General features: G+C 42.5%; 1 protein-coding gene across 1 annotated transcript in view; it reads right to left on the reverse strand.

The window, feature by feature from the left end:
* Nucleotides 1–2,550: 2,550 nt before the first annotated feature.
* Nucleotides 2,551–16,707, reverse strand: part of PRKCH (protein kinase C eta) — a 159,150-nt gene continuing 144,993 nt past the window's right edge. Inside the window, exons 13-14 of the mRNA XM_032789194.2 lie at nucleotides 5,519–5,662; nucleotides 2,551–3,533 (exon numbers count right to left, since the gene is read on the reverse strand). Of these exons, the coding sequence (XP_032645085.1) occupies nucleotides 3,387–3,533; nucleotides 5,519–5,662 (291 nt within the window). The 3' untranslated portion in view covers nucleotides 2,551–3,386. The remainder of the gene's footprint in view (nucleotides 3,534–5,518; nucleotides 5,663–16,707) is intronic.

Consider the following 16,707-nt stretch of genomic DNA (forward strand, 5'->3'; position numbering starts at 1 on the left):
CCATTGAATTTTATGGTTAAATCTCCTGCATCTCTTTGAAAATGAAAGGATAGTCTATAGCAAGAATTCAGAGCTGAGACATCAAAGACACTTTTCTTTTTAATGCAAGTATTAAAAAGCCTGCATTTACCCTTTTAGGGCAAAGTTGCCTAATAATAATTTGCTCCATAGCCAATTTTCATACTGGAGAGAATACAAGCTTTCTATACTTTAATCTTTGGAAACCAGTGGCTGCTAGTTTAATACACTCCCAATGCAAAGTCTAAAATTAATATACTAAAACTGTCTAATCACATCCACCCAAGCTGGTCATGCTGTCAAAATAATTGGCAGAGCAACTCACACAGGAGCTTCTTCGTATGGATGCTTTGTTTGAAAAATCAACCTTTAGCTGCTTATTCAACAACAGCCTAAACGCTAGATCTGCTTTTGCAAAAACCAAAATTATTGCATGGATACTTCCTAATGAGTTTGTATTCATTCTGCAGCCAACTTGGTCTTGAAGGACTGAAAGCGAAATATCAATTCCTTCTAAAAGAATGGCAGAATTTGGGGAAGCTGGCCAATTGCAGCTGATTCAGCATCTGCTGACTGTGGCAGGTAAATTATTGTTTGCCATTCTAGTTCCAGGAAGCCAGCAGAGATGAATGGTTATTCTGAATTGTGAAAATCAGCATGATTATTTTACACAGCACAGCAGAATTGAAAATTACCATGGGATTTCCAGCCCAGGCAAGAGATCTGCACATACATGCTTTTACAATGATGAGGATAATGTAAAAGGTCCTATGGGGTGAATCCTGGCTCCACTAACATTAATGGCAAAATTGCCATCGACTTCCATGGGGCCAGAACTTCACCCCTGACATTCTACTCACCCGTCCAAAAACATTTCCCCTGGTGATTGATCAACCAGAAACTGGCTGTATAAGGGGAGATTTTTTCCTGGTGGGCTCCCTTCACCATAGTGTTAACTGCAATTAGAGTTACTGCAATTAGAGTTACTCCTATTCTCAACTTTTAGCAGAGATTTTTGTGAAATGTAAATCAGAAACCATGTCACAATGGCCTGCTCCTTGGATTCACTCAGAATATAGATTTCTAGCGGGTACATCAATACAAGTCTTAAAAGTTGGGTTTTCCACATTATCTTGCAATCAGTGATGTAACCAGCTACTGTAATATTGTTGGAGTCTGGTCAGCATGGTGATGCAACAGTAAGGTTCAATGTTTATGGGTGATTTGGCAGCTCTAACTCCTGAGGGATTCAAGAATGGTATCCCATGAAGCGCATGGATGTTCAGAGGAGCAGCACTACCAATAAAAGTGAGAGGGATGATATCAGGCATCTGGTGAAGGAGGCATGTCACAAATCACCCTCATGGCACAGGTCTCCCCAGGAGGCTACTCTACAATGATCTCCAGTGGGACGAACTGCCAAAGGGGCTTGCCCACAGAGAACTTGTAATCAGTTGCCCGCTGGACCACTCCTTCCAGTGCTGAAAGTAAGGTTTTTATAATGATCATTTTTATTCATTTGGTGCCCACCACCACGTGCTTATTGCTTGTTAAAGAGAGAATCTCTGTTTTCACCAGTGCTTAGATGCTGCTGTGGTGGGTGTGGCCTGATCCAAAGACCACAGAGGTCAAAGAAAGGATACCACTTGACTTCCAAAGGCTTTGGATATGACTGTAACGTCTTGTCCACATAGACAACTTGTACCACTTTAACTAGACCAGCACAATTAAAGTAGTACAACCCCCAAGTATGGATGCAAGTTATATTGGTATACAAGTCCTTACAACAGTATAATTTATTCCTGTACAGGAAGAGAAATAAACTATACCAGTACAAGCATTTTTATACTGGTAGAACTGCATCCATACTAGGGGTTGCTTGTGTGCTGCTCTATCACTAGAAAAATAAAATAAAATAAATCACACCACTAACCAATATAGTTTTGCAGGCATATTGTCAGTGTGTAGACCAGATGTGAGAACATGGACTCTCCTTCCCAGACCACCCTTTTTCCAGATTAAACTTGTGACTTGTAACACAAAGCGGCTTCGCAAACTGTTTAAAACTCACCTCCCTTCCCACTAATTGGTATCTGCCTAGGAGGTGGTTAAATCCTCAAGAAAAAAGTTCTAATCCTGACATGCAGGCTGAAGCTTAGCAATGGCTGAAGAAGTCAGCATTGGAAACGGATGTGTCCGCTTTCCAGAAGTGAAGGTGTAGTAGCACATCTGAATCTCCTACTGGAGAGACTGGTTTCTAGAAGCTGCTTTCAGCATTGTATCAACTTGACTATAGCTCACATGCTTAAGGCTACAATTGATAAGGCATCCCTTCTGAATAACAAGCTCTTAAATCCAAACCCAACTAGGTCACCTCTCCTTGAATCTTAGTGAAGGTTTATCCTTCTAAGGGGGAGAGTGTTGTCCTTTTATATCATTGCTGCTTATTTGATAATTCTGCTTTCAAACAGCTTGCCAGCTTTGCAGCTCCCATCACAACAACACTACAAATAATATGAGCTACCCTTTTCCATCAAAGTTTTAATGAGCCAGTGAACTCACAAAAAGGGGCTCCGTATAACATAATTAAATAAAATCTAAGTAAATGGCAAGGTTTCACACACAATATTTTAGTTGAAAACAGCTGGTATGCAGAGAAAGGAGCATCGAGAGTGCATGATGCAAAAAGGCATTTCACAGAATGCAAATGCAAAAACTTTTCATATCACACATACTAAAATACCAAACATATAAGTGGCTTCATTCCGGTTTGGAAGAACAGGTGGGGGTGACATTTTTTTGCTAGTCTGCACAGTAAAGTATTTTACATGGAAGCCCAAAACAGGTTCAAAGAGCCATTTGTCCTTAGGATAGAAATAAATACTCCAGAAACAGGTAGCACCACATGGACCATCTTGCTCAATGAGCCCAGTGGCTGCTGGTTCTTTCCCATGTTTCCAAAGGAGAGGCAGTGCTGGATCCCTCAAAGCTCAGTCTTGCAAAGGTCAGTATTGTAAAATGTCTGTTTGGCTCAGAGCTGCAAACCTCTGCTCATTTCATGCTCACACCAACTCCCCAAACTCATTGCAAATTGCAACTAGTCAGATCTGTGCTGAACCAAGTATCTCAGCATTAATAGTCTGCATTGACTATTTATGATATCATGTTTATTCCAGCCCTATAAATATTTGATATCAGAGTTGCACAAATCCTACAGATTTTTTCTTTTTTATTTCACATTAAGGTAACTTTGTTGTTGGTTCTGTTGCATAATATAAGGCCGTTTCAGTGTATTCCTTGAGAATGAAATTCCTGGTAAACCCAATTTTCACTTCTTCCATCAGGTTCTATCACCACCTTCCATGTGGCTATGGCTGTAATTCTGGATCAGTGTATGAAAAGTTTCTAAATTCTTCTTGGTTAATCATTGCAAGAATCCCCTCTTCGATGGGGGTTAGAACTGGTTCTTCTTTTGTAAAATCAGGATCAAAATTACTAACATCTTCGCTGCATTTCTGCCAAACAAAAAAGACAAAAAGAGGAAAGGTCAAAAACTTGCACCATCACTTTTCTATTCTCTTTGTTTGTAACTTATTCTCGTCTTGAGCGAGATGAATGACTGCCTCCATGGAGTGCTCAGCTGTTCTGTAACTGACTTTGGGCTGCATCCTGTAAGATGCTGAGTAGCCCTGCTTAGCCTGTCCTTTGTAAGCCCCCATAGGCCTTTTGCAGGCAAACCACTCACTGATTTAATTGACATCAGCTGGAGTTTTGGCTGCACTGTCGCTGAATGGCAGACCCCATGGAGCAGTAATCCCTTACTTTGTTTAAGCGTCACATTGTACAGACTCAGTCATTCACAGTAATTATACACACCGTTTCCAATTAGCTGAATCTACACAGTCTTTCCTTATCTGTGCAGTGTCTGAAACGGCCTAGTTGGGGGATATTCTCCTTTGTTCAAAAGCCATTATACTTGTACAATAAGTAATTAGTAATGCCACAGGAAGAACAAACACCCTGTCTCCAGGTGCCGGATTCCTACCCACCCAGTACAAAGTGTGATTGTTTTCAATAGAGACCCCAAAGTTGGCTTATGGTACATTTTGACACAACGCTGATTTTTCCTGCCCCAGAAGAGCAAGGAGAAGTTTTATTACCACGAGAGTTTATTTTTCCAGGTCCACTCTAGCAAGGGAATCCACTAGACCCTGCGGAATGGTCACTTTACACTGTGCAAGAACACGTGCATGTTTAGAGTGGGATTTTCAAACATACTCAGCATTGGCTCAGCTCTGCTCCCACCTGTGACTCAAAAGGGCAGTTCACCATTGACTTCTGGGGGGACTGAGAACCTTGGAAAATCCCACCTTGATGGTTTCCTTGACAAGTCTCACAAACCTTGCACAACCCAAGAGATGTTCAAGCTCAGCAGACACACAGGTCTCTGGATGGTAATAGAAAGTTTGGTTCTGAAGTCCGAACTCCTCATTAGCCGAAGCAAAAGCCAAGTACCAGTAGGGTGAGCAGATAGCAAGTGTGAAAATTCAGGATGGGGGTGGGGAGTAATTAAAAAAAGCCCCAAATATTGGGACTGTCCCTATCAAATTGGGCCATCTGGTCACCTTAAATACCAGGGAAGGCTGGGCCAGGGTCCCAACATTAAGACTGGGGAAGATCCTGGTCCCAGGAAGATTTGGATTCAGGTGAAGGAAAAGGCAGAACATAAAAAGCCTGATCCTGAAAAGTACTGAGCACCTTCAAGGACCACTGCGTTTGATTCTGCATGCACTGAACTCACTGGGATTTGAACAGGAGGGGGCCCACTGACTGCAATGTGAGATAAAGGAGCTCAGCAGCCCTGAGGATCAGGCCCCAGAAGGGAATTTAAAAGGCAGTGGTGCCATAGGAAGCGAACTGAAGAGAATCTCCGTTGAGAATGAGTGTGAAAGCATCACAAGGAGCATCCTTGGGGCAGTACGGTATCAGGGGACAGAAGGACCAGCACTCTGTGCTCCCTGTCACTGTAATTATTCAATGGCATTACAGCAGCACCCACAGGCCTCAGCATGGATCACTGTGTCACTGGGCTGGGCACTGTACAAATACCCAGTGAGAGACAGCCCCTGCCTTGGACAGGTCACTGTCTCAATAGACAAGGCAGGATTAAGCTGGGGGAAGGGAAGAATTATTACCCCACATTTTGTATATGGGAATTAAAGCACAGAGAGGAGTTAGGTGTCTAATCTGCTTAGACACTTCTGAAAATATGTCTTTAGATGCTTAAGTATCTTTCTGTCCCAGGCAGATTAAGTGACTTGACCAGCATCACAGAAGGAGTCTGTGGCACAACTGTGAATGGAGCCCACTTCTCCTAAATCCCAGTCCAGTGCCTTAATCACAAAGCCACCCTTCTACTGTATCCTTTTCCCCAGTAGTTATACAGCTAATGAAAGAATTCAACAAAAGGAGATTCTCTTGCTCGCTCCCTATCACTCACAATTCGAGGTCTGAAGGGTGGTTCCATCTGGCGCTGGTTCAGCAGGTCCCAGTCCAGCCCTTTAAAGTAGGGGTGCCTCAGGATAGTGTTCTCTCCACCCTGAGCCAGGCTGCCCAGGCGCATGTTGGGGTTCTTGGTCATAAACTGCAGAGCAAAATAAATGAACCTGGTTAGTCCTTTATTCACATCCAGCAGGGAGACAGGAGAGACACCTATTACTAGCAATCACACAACACCGGTCCTCAGCTTTATTGTTGAGCCTACTTTGCTGACCAGACCTTCCACCTTCGTTACACTGGAAGAGCATGCAGGGATCCTGACTCCTCTTTTAGGGAGGGAGCCTAGGTATATTTATGTCCTTGGCCACTTATATTTCAGATACATCCTTGGTTACCATGATAATAAAAGAAGGTTAAAGTGCATCATCTGCAGCACTACTGACACTGCACAGTGTTTTAGGGGGTTTCTTTTTCAAGAACAAAAGCTCTTTATAAGGTTGGTATTTGCCAGGTGCCTGGGCTTTGGATTAGAGTCAGTTTTTAACGGTGCCTTTTTCCTAAACCTCAGCCTGCTGAAGCGAAGCCAGAAACCTGCAACGAGCTTCTTGCAGTCTCTCAGAAATCGGAGATGGCTGAGGAGAATGAGGAGGGGTTTGAATGTCACAGATCATTAAGAAGGAAGCAGCAACCCAAAGAAAATTGAACATATGAATTCATACAAGTGACATCACCTTGTGTGTGTGAAACCCATTGGAGGACTCTCCCATCTCTGCTATGAGAGGAAGAAACCTCTGTAGAGCAGCATCAAACTTCAGCTAGGGGTTCTGATCTGGAGGAAAGTAATAAGAAAAGCTATGGATCATCTAACCGGTTCAGTACTGGGGTGAGAGGGATATGGCTTGTACCTTTCAGATTTAGAAAAAATGCTCAAGTGAGAATGCATTTTCAAGCAGCTGGGAAGTCTTTTCTCATATGAGGGATGGAGTATTTTCTTTTGCTTTTAAACTTCAGGACCTAATTTTTTAAAATATGGAAGAAACCAAATCAAAATTCTACCCCACCCCCACAAACATATGATTTATTATGAGTAAGAGAAATCCAATTCAATTTGATTGGAAAAAACCAGCCACTTCAATTTGCTGGGAGAGTTGAAATGGCAGCAGAAAGGAACATCAGGGTCATTGGTTGAGTTGTCCAGATGCGTTTCTCGATGATGAAAGAGCACTACATTCAGTAAATACCGCAGCAGCCACACCAGGCATCTGGTCACTGTTGATAGAATTTTAAGTCTATTGTATCCTCGGCAATGAGAAAATTAAAATGAGCAGGAGGAGCTTTGAGAAACCTTCTTGAATCTGACTGGAAGAACCTTTCAGAAGGCTGGAATTCCTTGAAGAAGAGTTACTAAAAGGCCCAGTCATTCCCTCTCCTGGACAGACCCATGAGAGGGGATGGAGATCACTGGAAATTCTGTAAGATTCACTTTGAGGAGTTTCCTCCACATTTCCCCCCCGAATGGGATGGCCTTTCTGACCTCATGTAAGTGTGCGTGGGGGATTTTGCAGCCTGGGAAGCCTATAGGACCCTCAGCTCCACAAATAAACCAGCCACCACCCTCTTGGACTTCAGGCACAGGGAGCCAGCTCCTGTATGGAGCTCTCTGATCTCCTAACGTGTCACTGGCTCTCCCATCCTATGTCTGTTTTCCATCAACCCTGCCAGAAGATGCAGAAGGGGAGTTAATGTAGTTTACTGGAGCTGATAATCTGGATTCACAGATGGCTGTGCCCTAAACATGCCTCTTCTGTACCACAAAGCTCCAGCTATGTGGTATATCCTGGGTGGGGACAAAATGCAGTGGAGGGGCTGTTTACCTCCTATGAACGCCCCCTCCTATTCTACCTGCTTTTGTTCATCTCTGCCAGCACAATTCAAGGGAAGTATGCATCCCCAAAACACTCTAATTTGGGATTAGTGGATTCCCCTTGATCTACTTCTCTGTAAAATCTTCCATGACCGCTCAGATTCCAATCCACATACAAATCAGTGAGGGGCAAAGCGAAACCCATTCAGAGCCTTTATATGAACTTTTAGGTTTGCAAAAGTGGCTGGAAATCATATGATAACAGACTCGCTTGTGAGATTCCCTGTGCTGTTGCTTCCAGTCATGCTGGAGAGATGAGAACATCTCTCATACTGTTTTAGCAGACCCACTTCTGAACCCAGAGGTAAAGTAAAAATTACTCTTTTTCTTATTTGTATTACAGTGGTTCTTAGAGGCCCCTACCATGGTCAGGTCCCATTGTGTTAGGCCCTGTACAAACACATAGTACAAGACAGTATTTTCCCCAAAAAACTTGGATTAAATAGGCAAGACAAAGGAGGGGAAGGAGAAATGGAGGCACATCTAGATGAAGTAACTTGTCCAAGGTCACACAGCAGCTGGAAATAGAGCCCAGGTCTCCTGACTCCCAGCCCAGTACCTATCCACTACACTATCACTATGCTACCTCTGCTTAGAATGAAAAATAACAAAAATTTTCAAGTCACAGCAAAGTCTCATGGAGGATAGGTCCATCAATGGATATGGGCAGGGATGGTGTCCCTAGCCTCTGTTTGCCAAAGCTGGGAATGGGCAACAGGGGATGGATCACTTGTTCTGTTCATTCTGTTCATTTCCTTTGAAGCACCTGGCATTGACCACTGCTCGAAGACAGGATACTGGGCTAGACGGACCTTTGGTCTGACCCAGTATAGCCATTCTGATGTTCTAAAGGCTTGGTACATGTAGGTTCAAGCCATGTAACCAATAAAAATCAGAATGGGTCTGTCCATTCACAAAACCAACCCAGAGCCCTAGGAAGTAGGAGTGTGCTTACATTCTCACTGGCTTGTTTTATTAAGCATTATGCCAAAACTGCATCAAGCAAAGGCATCCAGTGCAACAAATCAACATCCACCCAACTGTTCTGGTTCTGTTAGCTGGCTCTGATTAGCACAGTAGCTTCCTGCCTCTCCTGAACCTCCTCAGGGAATTATAGCTGACACAAGACAGTAGGTATCTCAAACCTGAATGTATCTGGTTTTTGGTATCCAGAGGCGGCAGGAAGGGAATCAGTCCTTCCCATTTGCTCATTTATGGAATGCACTTCTCACTGCCTGCCCCCTGGAACAGTTGTGGGAAGATGCATAATTACTGCCAAGCTCATGGCTGGGCTGCTGCGAAAATCCTTTTGAAGTGATCCTTGTTTCAGATGAGTAAATATCTTTGGAAATGATTCGAACCACTGGATACCTGATCAAAGAGCCTCCTTCTCTTGTGCTTCATATTTGATGTATAAATTCAGTCCTGTTCTGCACTTTGTCTGGCTTTGGAAGTGTGTGTGTTCAGTGTGCACAGGCACAGGGGCTCAAGTGATAATGCAGAAGCCTGAACAATTATCTTTATGTCTCTCTCAAAAATAAAGGGCCCTCATCTCATTTACAGTCAGGCCCCTTTACACCACTTTGACAGAGTAGGTGGGGCCTTAAGAGTGAGTGTAGATAACTCAATTTTCCAAAGGCACCTTTACATGACCAGAGAGATAGCAAAGGGCAGGGCCGGCTCCAGGCACCAGCATTCCAAGCTGGTGCTTGCGGCAGCAATCTGCAAGGGACGACAGTCCCTATTGTTTTGCCCCTAAGCAGCGCACCGAATTGCTGCCGCGGGCGGGGAGGAGGGGCAGTCTCTGTGCCGCTGGGGCAGCAGGCACGTTTCCGCGGTGGCGGCAATTCGGCGGCAGCTTCTATGTTTAGCTGTGCGCGACGGCTTCAGCTAAACATAGAAGCTGCCGCCGAATTGCCGCCGCTGCGGAAACACGCCTGCTGCCCTAAGGGCACACTGACTGCCCCTGCCACCTGTGGTGGCAATTCAGCGCGCTGCTTGGGGCGGCAAAAACTGTAGAGCCGGCCCTGGCAAAGAGCTGTATTAAATGAGAATCAGGCCCAAAATATTCTGTTTTAAAACAGGAAGGACACAATTTGAAAGGACAGTCACATTTATTATCATCACACATAAGTGCATCCATCTCTGGTTGACTTCTTTTATACTGTACTGAGGCATTTTGCATGCAAATACAGCTCAGTGTGTGATTTATCATTCTGAAATTCTAGTCCTTCGATGTTATTATACAGTACCTGCAAACTGTTACTATATTCATGACACCCCAGAACATCCTCCCCAGTTACATAGGCAGATGTGCTGTCCTCATGCCTCTATGACCCAGGGGCTGTCACAAACACCATGCTGTTTGCCATTTCCAGTCTGGTCTGTGATGGGATGGGATCTGAGTTACTACAGGGAATTATTTCCTAGGTGCTGGCTGGTGAGTCTTGCCCACATGCTCAGGGTTTAACTGATCGCCATATTTGGGGTCAGGAAGGAATTTCCTCCAGGGCAGATTGGCAGAGGCCCTGGAGGTTTTTCGCCTTCCTCTGCAGCGTGGGCCACGGGTGACTTGCTGGAGGATTCTCTGCACCTTGAGGTCTTTAAACCATGATTTGAGGACTTCAATAACTCAGACATAGGTTAGGGGTTTGTTACAGGAGTGGGTGGGTGAGATTCTGTGGCCTGCGTTGTGCAGGAGGTCAGACTAGATGATCATAAAGGTCCATTCTGACCTTAAAGTCTATAAGTGCACGAAATCTTATTGTGATTTCTAGAAATGGTGTGTTTGGGGCAGATTGGATACAGTCTGCATGTTTTATGTGGGAAATAGTTGGGTTTAACATCATCAAATACAGTAGGTATCTGGCAACCGAGTCCCAGGAAAAACAGAATGCTAACAGCGCCTCTTACTAATTGTGTCAATGTTAATATTTTGTGCCATAATTAGTTACATATCGTAGCACACAATGCACTTCAAATTAAAGACTGAAATGTTCGAAGCCACCTAAGGGATTTGGGTGCCCGATTCTCATTAAATTTAATAATCTAAAAGATATGCTCTAATTCTGCCCAAAGTAATGGGGTGCACACAGGATTCACTGACTGAAATTCTAAGGCAGGAGGTCAAACAGATGATTATGATGGTCTCTTCTGGCCTTAAAAACCTATGAAACTCCCTAGGCAGCTTAGAACCTCAGTAAAAATGTTGTATTATTTATTCTTTGTATTATGGTAGTATCTAGAGGCCTAATAGCAGGGACTCGGTATGCTAGGTGTTATACATATACACAGGAAAAGACAGCCCCTAAATAGACAGGACAGACAAAGGGGGATGAAAAAAAGTATGGTCTCCATTTTACTGATGGGTAACTGAGCAAGTCTGTGGCGGAGCAGGGAATTAAACCCAGCTCTCTGGAGTCGCAATCCAATGCCTTAACCACAAAGACCAGACGTCCTCTCTAAAGTGTTTACGTGACATTACGGGAGATTGAAGCCTGTGCCAATGGCTCAAAAATTTATCCAACACCTTCCTAACTAGTCAGTGGCAGGATGGGTATTGCAGGATGCCATGCTAGGCCACCAGAGAGCTCTGAGGGCTTCTGGATACCAGATGAGACATTAATAGGACAAGGGAAAACACATAAGGACATTTAAAAAATCCAGGGCCTGGCCTCTAGGATTGTACTGGGAAATGATAAACTCTGGAAGAGGAAAGTCTTGGCTCCATTTAGAATCCAGAGAGAAACAAGACTTAGGCCAATATACATTCATAATCAGGCCCAGGTCTGAAAGACATACAGGGCCTTCCAGGGCCAACTCTTCTGTGTTTTGGCAGGTAATGAGACATGACTCACAGATAAAAGGTTTCCCTTGGAAAATGTCATTTAGTACTTAATCAGTATTTGTACTTTTCATCAATAACTAGACAACTAAGATGAATATCTGCCTCTGGACCCAGCCCTATCAACAAACTGCCCATCGAAGAATTACACAGAAAGAATGAGACAACCCTTAGCAAAAGCAAAACAGGTTAAAATTATATGTCACTTGATCCTGCTTCCACTGAAATCAACGGGCTCTGTCTACATGGGTTTGTAAAGCTGTAAACTCAGTTAGACTGAACCTGACCTCATCTGAACTTCCCACAGGCGCATCAGCCAAAAACAGCACACTGAGCCAGAACACCTGACCTCCATGGAATTATTGATACATATTTACTGAAAGAACATGTAATGAATCACTCCATACAGTTAAGAGTGGAAGATTAGTCTGCCAGCGACGCTACAACAGAGATTGCAGGGATAAGGGAGCTCACCACTGGGAAAATATTTTGTCACCTACCAGAGTTAAATCTGTAGACAGGTGGACTATTCTGTACACTGCTTGCTCCAAAGCACTGCAATGGATTTATAAAGAACCATGGCTTGTAAACTTGTCTAGAGACTTGAGAATGTGCAGAAATGTTTGCACAAACTAGGTTTCTAATAATATTTTCCTTGCCTTTCAGAGTTTTAAATATAATGATCTCTCTGTCACACACACACTCGCAGCATTATTTTAACATATCTATTTTGCATTTATCTATCATCAGTGATTAGTTTCACACATAATATTGTGGTGAGTATGTTACTTCTTAGTGGGGGGAAATGTAAAAAATCCAAACACGAGGGGTGAGGGGAAAAGCATCTCAGGAACTTGGAAGGATAAGGAATGAAAATGTCTTCTTTAGCCACAACTTGTATTACAGCAGTGTGTAGCTGTCACAACTCAGGTCATTGAGTTAGGTTGCTTATGTACACTTAGCAAGACAGAATCGAAGCCCTGAGGAGCTTACGATCTAAACAGAGGAGAGAGAGACATAAAGCAGGTAAATATTTAATGAAGTGTTATTATCCCCATTTTACAGATGGGGAACTGAAGCACAGAGAAGTTAAGTGACCAGCCCAAAGACACACAGAGAGTCTGTGCCAGAGCTGATGACAGATCTCCTGAGTCCCAACCCATCTCTTAACCACATGACCACCCTTCTTCAAATGGACACTGAGACAGACCATCCCAATCCAACTCTTGCCTTCAAGATGTTAAGCAAAAGCAATATTTCCTTGTACTTTTTCTTAGCATTTCCCTCTTGTTGTTAGTGAAGTATGATAAACACAAAAAGGAAAAGCAAGACTGCACTAGACTAATGGAACCAAAATACAGCTCCCTTGGGAATGAGACAGAACAGAATGGGCTCTCCAGGATACTCAGGCTCATTCAGAGGAGTGGCGTGGAACAACAAAATAGAAATGAACTCTAAAGGAGGGTTTCTCAAAGATCTGTCTGATTTTAGACAAAGAGGAATCGTTATATAAATAGAGTAATTACTCTAATTAAGGCTTCCCTTCATGAATCTTGTGACTGAACACTGGACTTGTAGCAAACGTGGTTTGACTATTATATAAGCAAAACAAACCAACAATATATGATTTCATTAGCCTGCAGCAGCCCCTAAACAAAGGGGAAGAAAGATGGCTCTACATTTGTTAATGACGTGAAGTTAGGAGGCACACACATAGCATAGGAGCACTTCATTAGCAGCTCTTATGGGGCTCAGTCCTGAGCTCCTTTCTTGGACAAGACTCCCATTACCTACCATGAGAGCACTGCCTGAATTAGACCAGGAGTATAACTCCCAAAAGTGCCTAAATGGCTCAGAAGCCGTAATCCCATTTTCAAAAGTGACGCAGGCACTTAGATCCACTGACTGTCACTGACAGTTAGGCTCCTAAGTGCTGAAGTCATTTTTTGAACATAGGATTTAGACTTCCAAGTCAATGAGGCACTTTTGAAAATGTCAACTCTCTTCCACACTTAGGATTTGCCCCGATTTCAGCTATCGGTGGCCAGATGCAGCAGTAGCAGTACTGCTGCTTGGCTCCTTGCGCAGTATGGTAAATTGCTATAAGCTGTGATGCCTACCAGTTTACCATAGTTTTAAGCAGGGGTGAGCTCCATTGATGCAAATAACAATGTTGCCTGTCTGTGTTGGGGTTCTGGCTACTGATGGCAGGAATCAAGGCAAATTCTCCCATGTAGACAAGGCCTGAAGAATGCAGTATTAGGTCTAGAGAGTAGAAATATACTTGAAATGCATTTTTGAAAATGGGGGGAAATTCATGGTTATTTCCCCTTTCCAGCTATGAAGTAAAGAGGATATGGGCAAGACTAAATCACTGCTCTCTGCTATTCCCGAAAGCCACATGGAGTGTAAAACTTAACATCTATCTAGCAACAGCTTTAGTGCTACCGCCCCCAGTGCCAAGGATAAAAATGTCAGTCCTGCAGAGGTTAACTTCACTGATATTAAACTGAGATAAGTTTGGTCTCAATCCTGCTTGGTCTCTAGATGATCACGGGACCACTGATCGAGGGGCTGACAATTCCAAAGGCTATAGAGAACAAAGAAGATTACTCTGTTGTGAAGATTCTTGAGGAAGATGGATGCGCAAAATAAATCAGAGTAGAAAGAGGAAGCAGTGTGAGTGATTGACACATCTGGGCTACATTTTCTGCAGCTGTAAATGGGTAAAGCTTCATTGACATCAGTGGAATTTTGACCATTCACACAGCAGAGAATCTGGTCCCAAAAGGTGGCTCTCTGCTCCAGGTGAAGTTAGAATACTGATCATTTAGCTTCAAACTATCTTCTTGTACTGGAATCTGCTTGCTTCCCCTCAACTTTTTCAGATGTTCCCATCAACACAAACACAACACAAAAATGGATCGACTTAGGCCAAAATTTTCAAACCTGGGTACCTAAAATAAAAAAATTAATCGCAATTAATCACACAATTAAAAAAATTAAGCACAGTTAATTGCACCGATAAACAATAATAGAATACTATTTATACAAATATTTTTGGATGTTTTCCACATTTTCAAATACATTGATTTCAATTACAACACAGAATACAAAGTGTACAGTGTTTATTTTAATTAATGCATTTTTTTTAATGAGTGTCATCAGCATGGAAGCATGTCCTCTGGAATGGTTACTGAAGCATGGAGCATACAAATGTTCAGCATATCTGGCACATAAATATCTTGCAATGCTGGCTACGGAAGTGCCATGCGAATGCCTGTTCTCACTTTCAGGTGAAATTGTAAATAAGAAGCAGGCAGCATTATCTTCTGTAAATGTAAACAAACTTGTTTGTTTGAGCAATTGGCTGAACAAGAAGTAGGACTGAGCGGACTTGTAGGCTCTAAAGTTTTACATTGTTTTGTTTTTGAGTGCAGTCGTGTAACCAAAATAATAAAAATAAAAAATCTACATTTGTAAGTTGCGCTTTCATGATAAAGAGATTGCACTACAGTACTCGTATGAGGTGAACTGACAAATACTATTTCTTTTAAAAAGATACTTGACACTTTCTTTTGTTTATCATTTTTACAATGCAAATATTTGTAATAAAAATAATATAAAGTGATCACTGTACACTTTGTATTTTGGGTTGTAATTTAAATCAACGTATTTGAAAATGTGGAAAAACATCCAAAACAGTTAATAAATTTCAATTTGTATTCTATTGTTTAACAGTGTGATTAAAACTGAGATTAATTGTGATTCATTTTTTAAATTGTGATTCATTTTTTTCAGTTAATCACATGAGTTAACTGCAATTAATTGACAGCCTTACTAATAATGTATTAATGTAGACAAGTTTCTCATAGACTTGAAGAAGAGAGAATATTTAGTGTGATCCCTTTGGAAGTTCTCTCAGCTGGGAAGCTACAGGGATTCCAGAATGATGGTTCTGAGACTGGAGCTGGAGAACTGCTCAGGAAATGTAAGATGCAAAGTAAATAAAAGTTGTTTACAAGGATCCAGCACAGAGTTTCAGAAAGTGAGTGAAATATTTTAGTGTGGCTTTGACAGCCAAAGCTTAATATAATAGAGACAGAATTTATTGGGTCTGCCAACTCAGAAAGGATGCCAAAAGGGAACGATGTATTTGCATATTTGAAGGCATTTTTAATATCTGCTTCTGTTAGTCAGGCTCCTTGACTCTGAGAAGAAGCAATGAGTTCATCATGGCTCCTCTTTGATTTCAGTTGTGTCCACCATAGTGTTCATCCTTTCTCCTTTAATCCTTGTCTAAAATCTTACAGTACCCGGTTTGTTGCACAAACAAGTTCACGCTTGTTGTTCTGGTACTGTGTGCAAAACAGATTAGCTGCTGCCTTCTATTTGTTCTTAACACAAAGAACTTGGGCTGGATCCATGGACCATGAGTGCAAATAAGGGAGAGCACTGTGGTAACACTCCATGTGTTCTCTGGGTGATGTGCCAGTGTAGTCAGCTATAAGCCAGCCCTGGTTCTCTCCTCTCACATTCCAGTCCACTGTAGGATGCATTCTGGGGTGCAGCTGGAGAGCACAGCAGCCAGCAGAAGTTACAGCAGTCACAAGGTTGCTCTGACTTGCCCAGGGGCCAAACTAGCCCTAAGATTTGGGGGATGAGGCAGAAAGGTGGCAGAAAGCTGAACTCAGTCCTATGTATTTGTTTCTCTGTTCCCCTGGCAGTGGTAGCAGTTTGCTTGTATTATGTTCTTTAAAAAAATCTGCTTCATAAAAAAAAATAAAAATAAAAACTTCTTACTGCAAGAACCCTCTCCCACCATCTCTCTTAACTAATGACATTTTCAAGTTGTTGATTGGGATAAGACTGAGACTCATCTGGCTGCATGCTCTCTCTCATGGACTCGGGAAGGCATTCCTAAAAGTATGTTGATGAGCAAGTGTAAGGTGTCCTACACCAGCTGTAACCAATATAGCTAGTAATGTTGACATCCCCTAGGATGTACAGTTTATTTCTCCTGCATTCTCATTGCTTTCTTTACTACAGGTTGCCTGGGCTGAGGGCCATAGGGGAATTTTTTTTCAGTTTCTCTCAGATCTAGTTTCTGGCCAGATTTGGGTACGTTCATTTAGCACAGATTCAGTCTCTGAGCGCTTTATTTTGGAGCGATTATCCTCCATTTACTTGGACTGAATCACATTTAGCACTTACCACACAAGATATTAAAATGATCTCAGCTCTGCTTTAATTGCATTTGTACGGAGGGGGCCTCACCATTTTCTGTGCTTCCTTACTTGGTATCACTCGCAAACTAGGAAAATCCCTGTTTTCTATACATGGTTATCTATCTTATCTATAAAAATAAACTGGTTCACTGCACTAGACTTTGATTTAAAAGGTGCAGTTATGGTGTTATTTA

The sequence above is a fragment of the Chelonoidis abingdonii genome, chromosome 4 (genome assembly GCF_003597395.2).
Source record: "Chelonoidis abingdonii isolate Lonesome George chromosome 4, CheloAbing_2.0, whole genome shotgun sequence".
Taxonomy (NCBI): domain Eukaryota; kingdom Metazoa; phylum Chordata; order Testudines; family Testudinidae; genus Chelonoidis; species Chelonoidis abingdonii.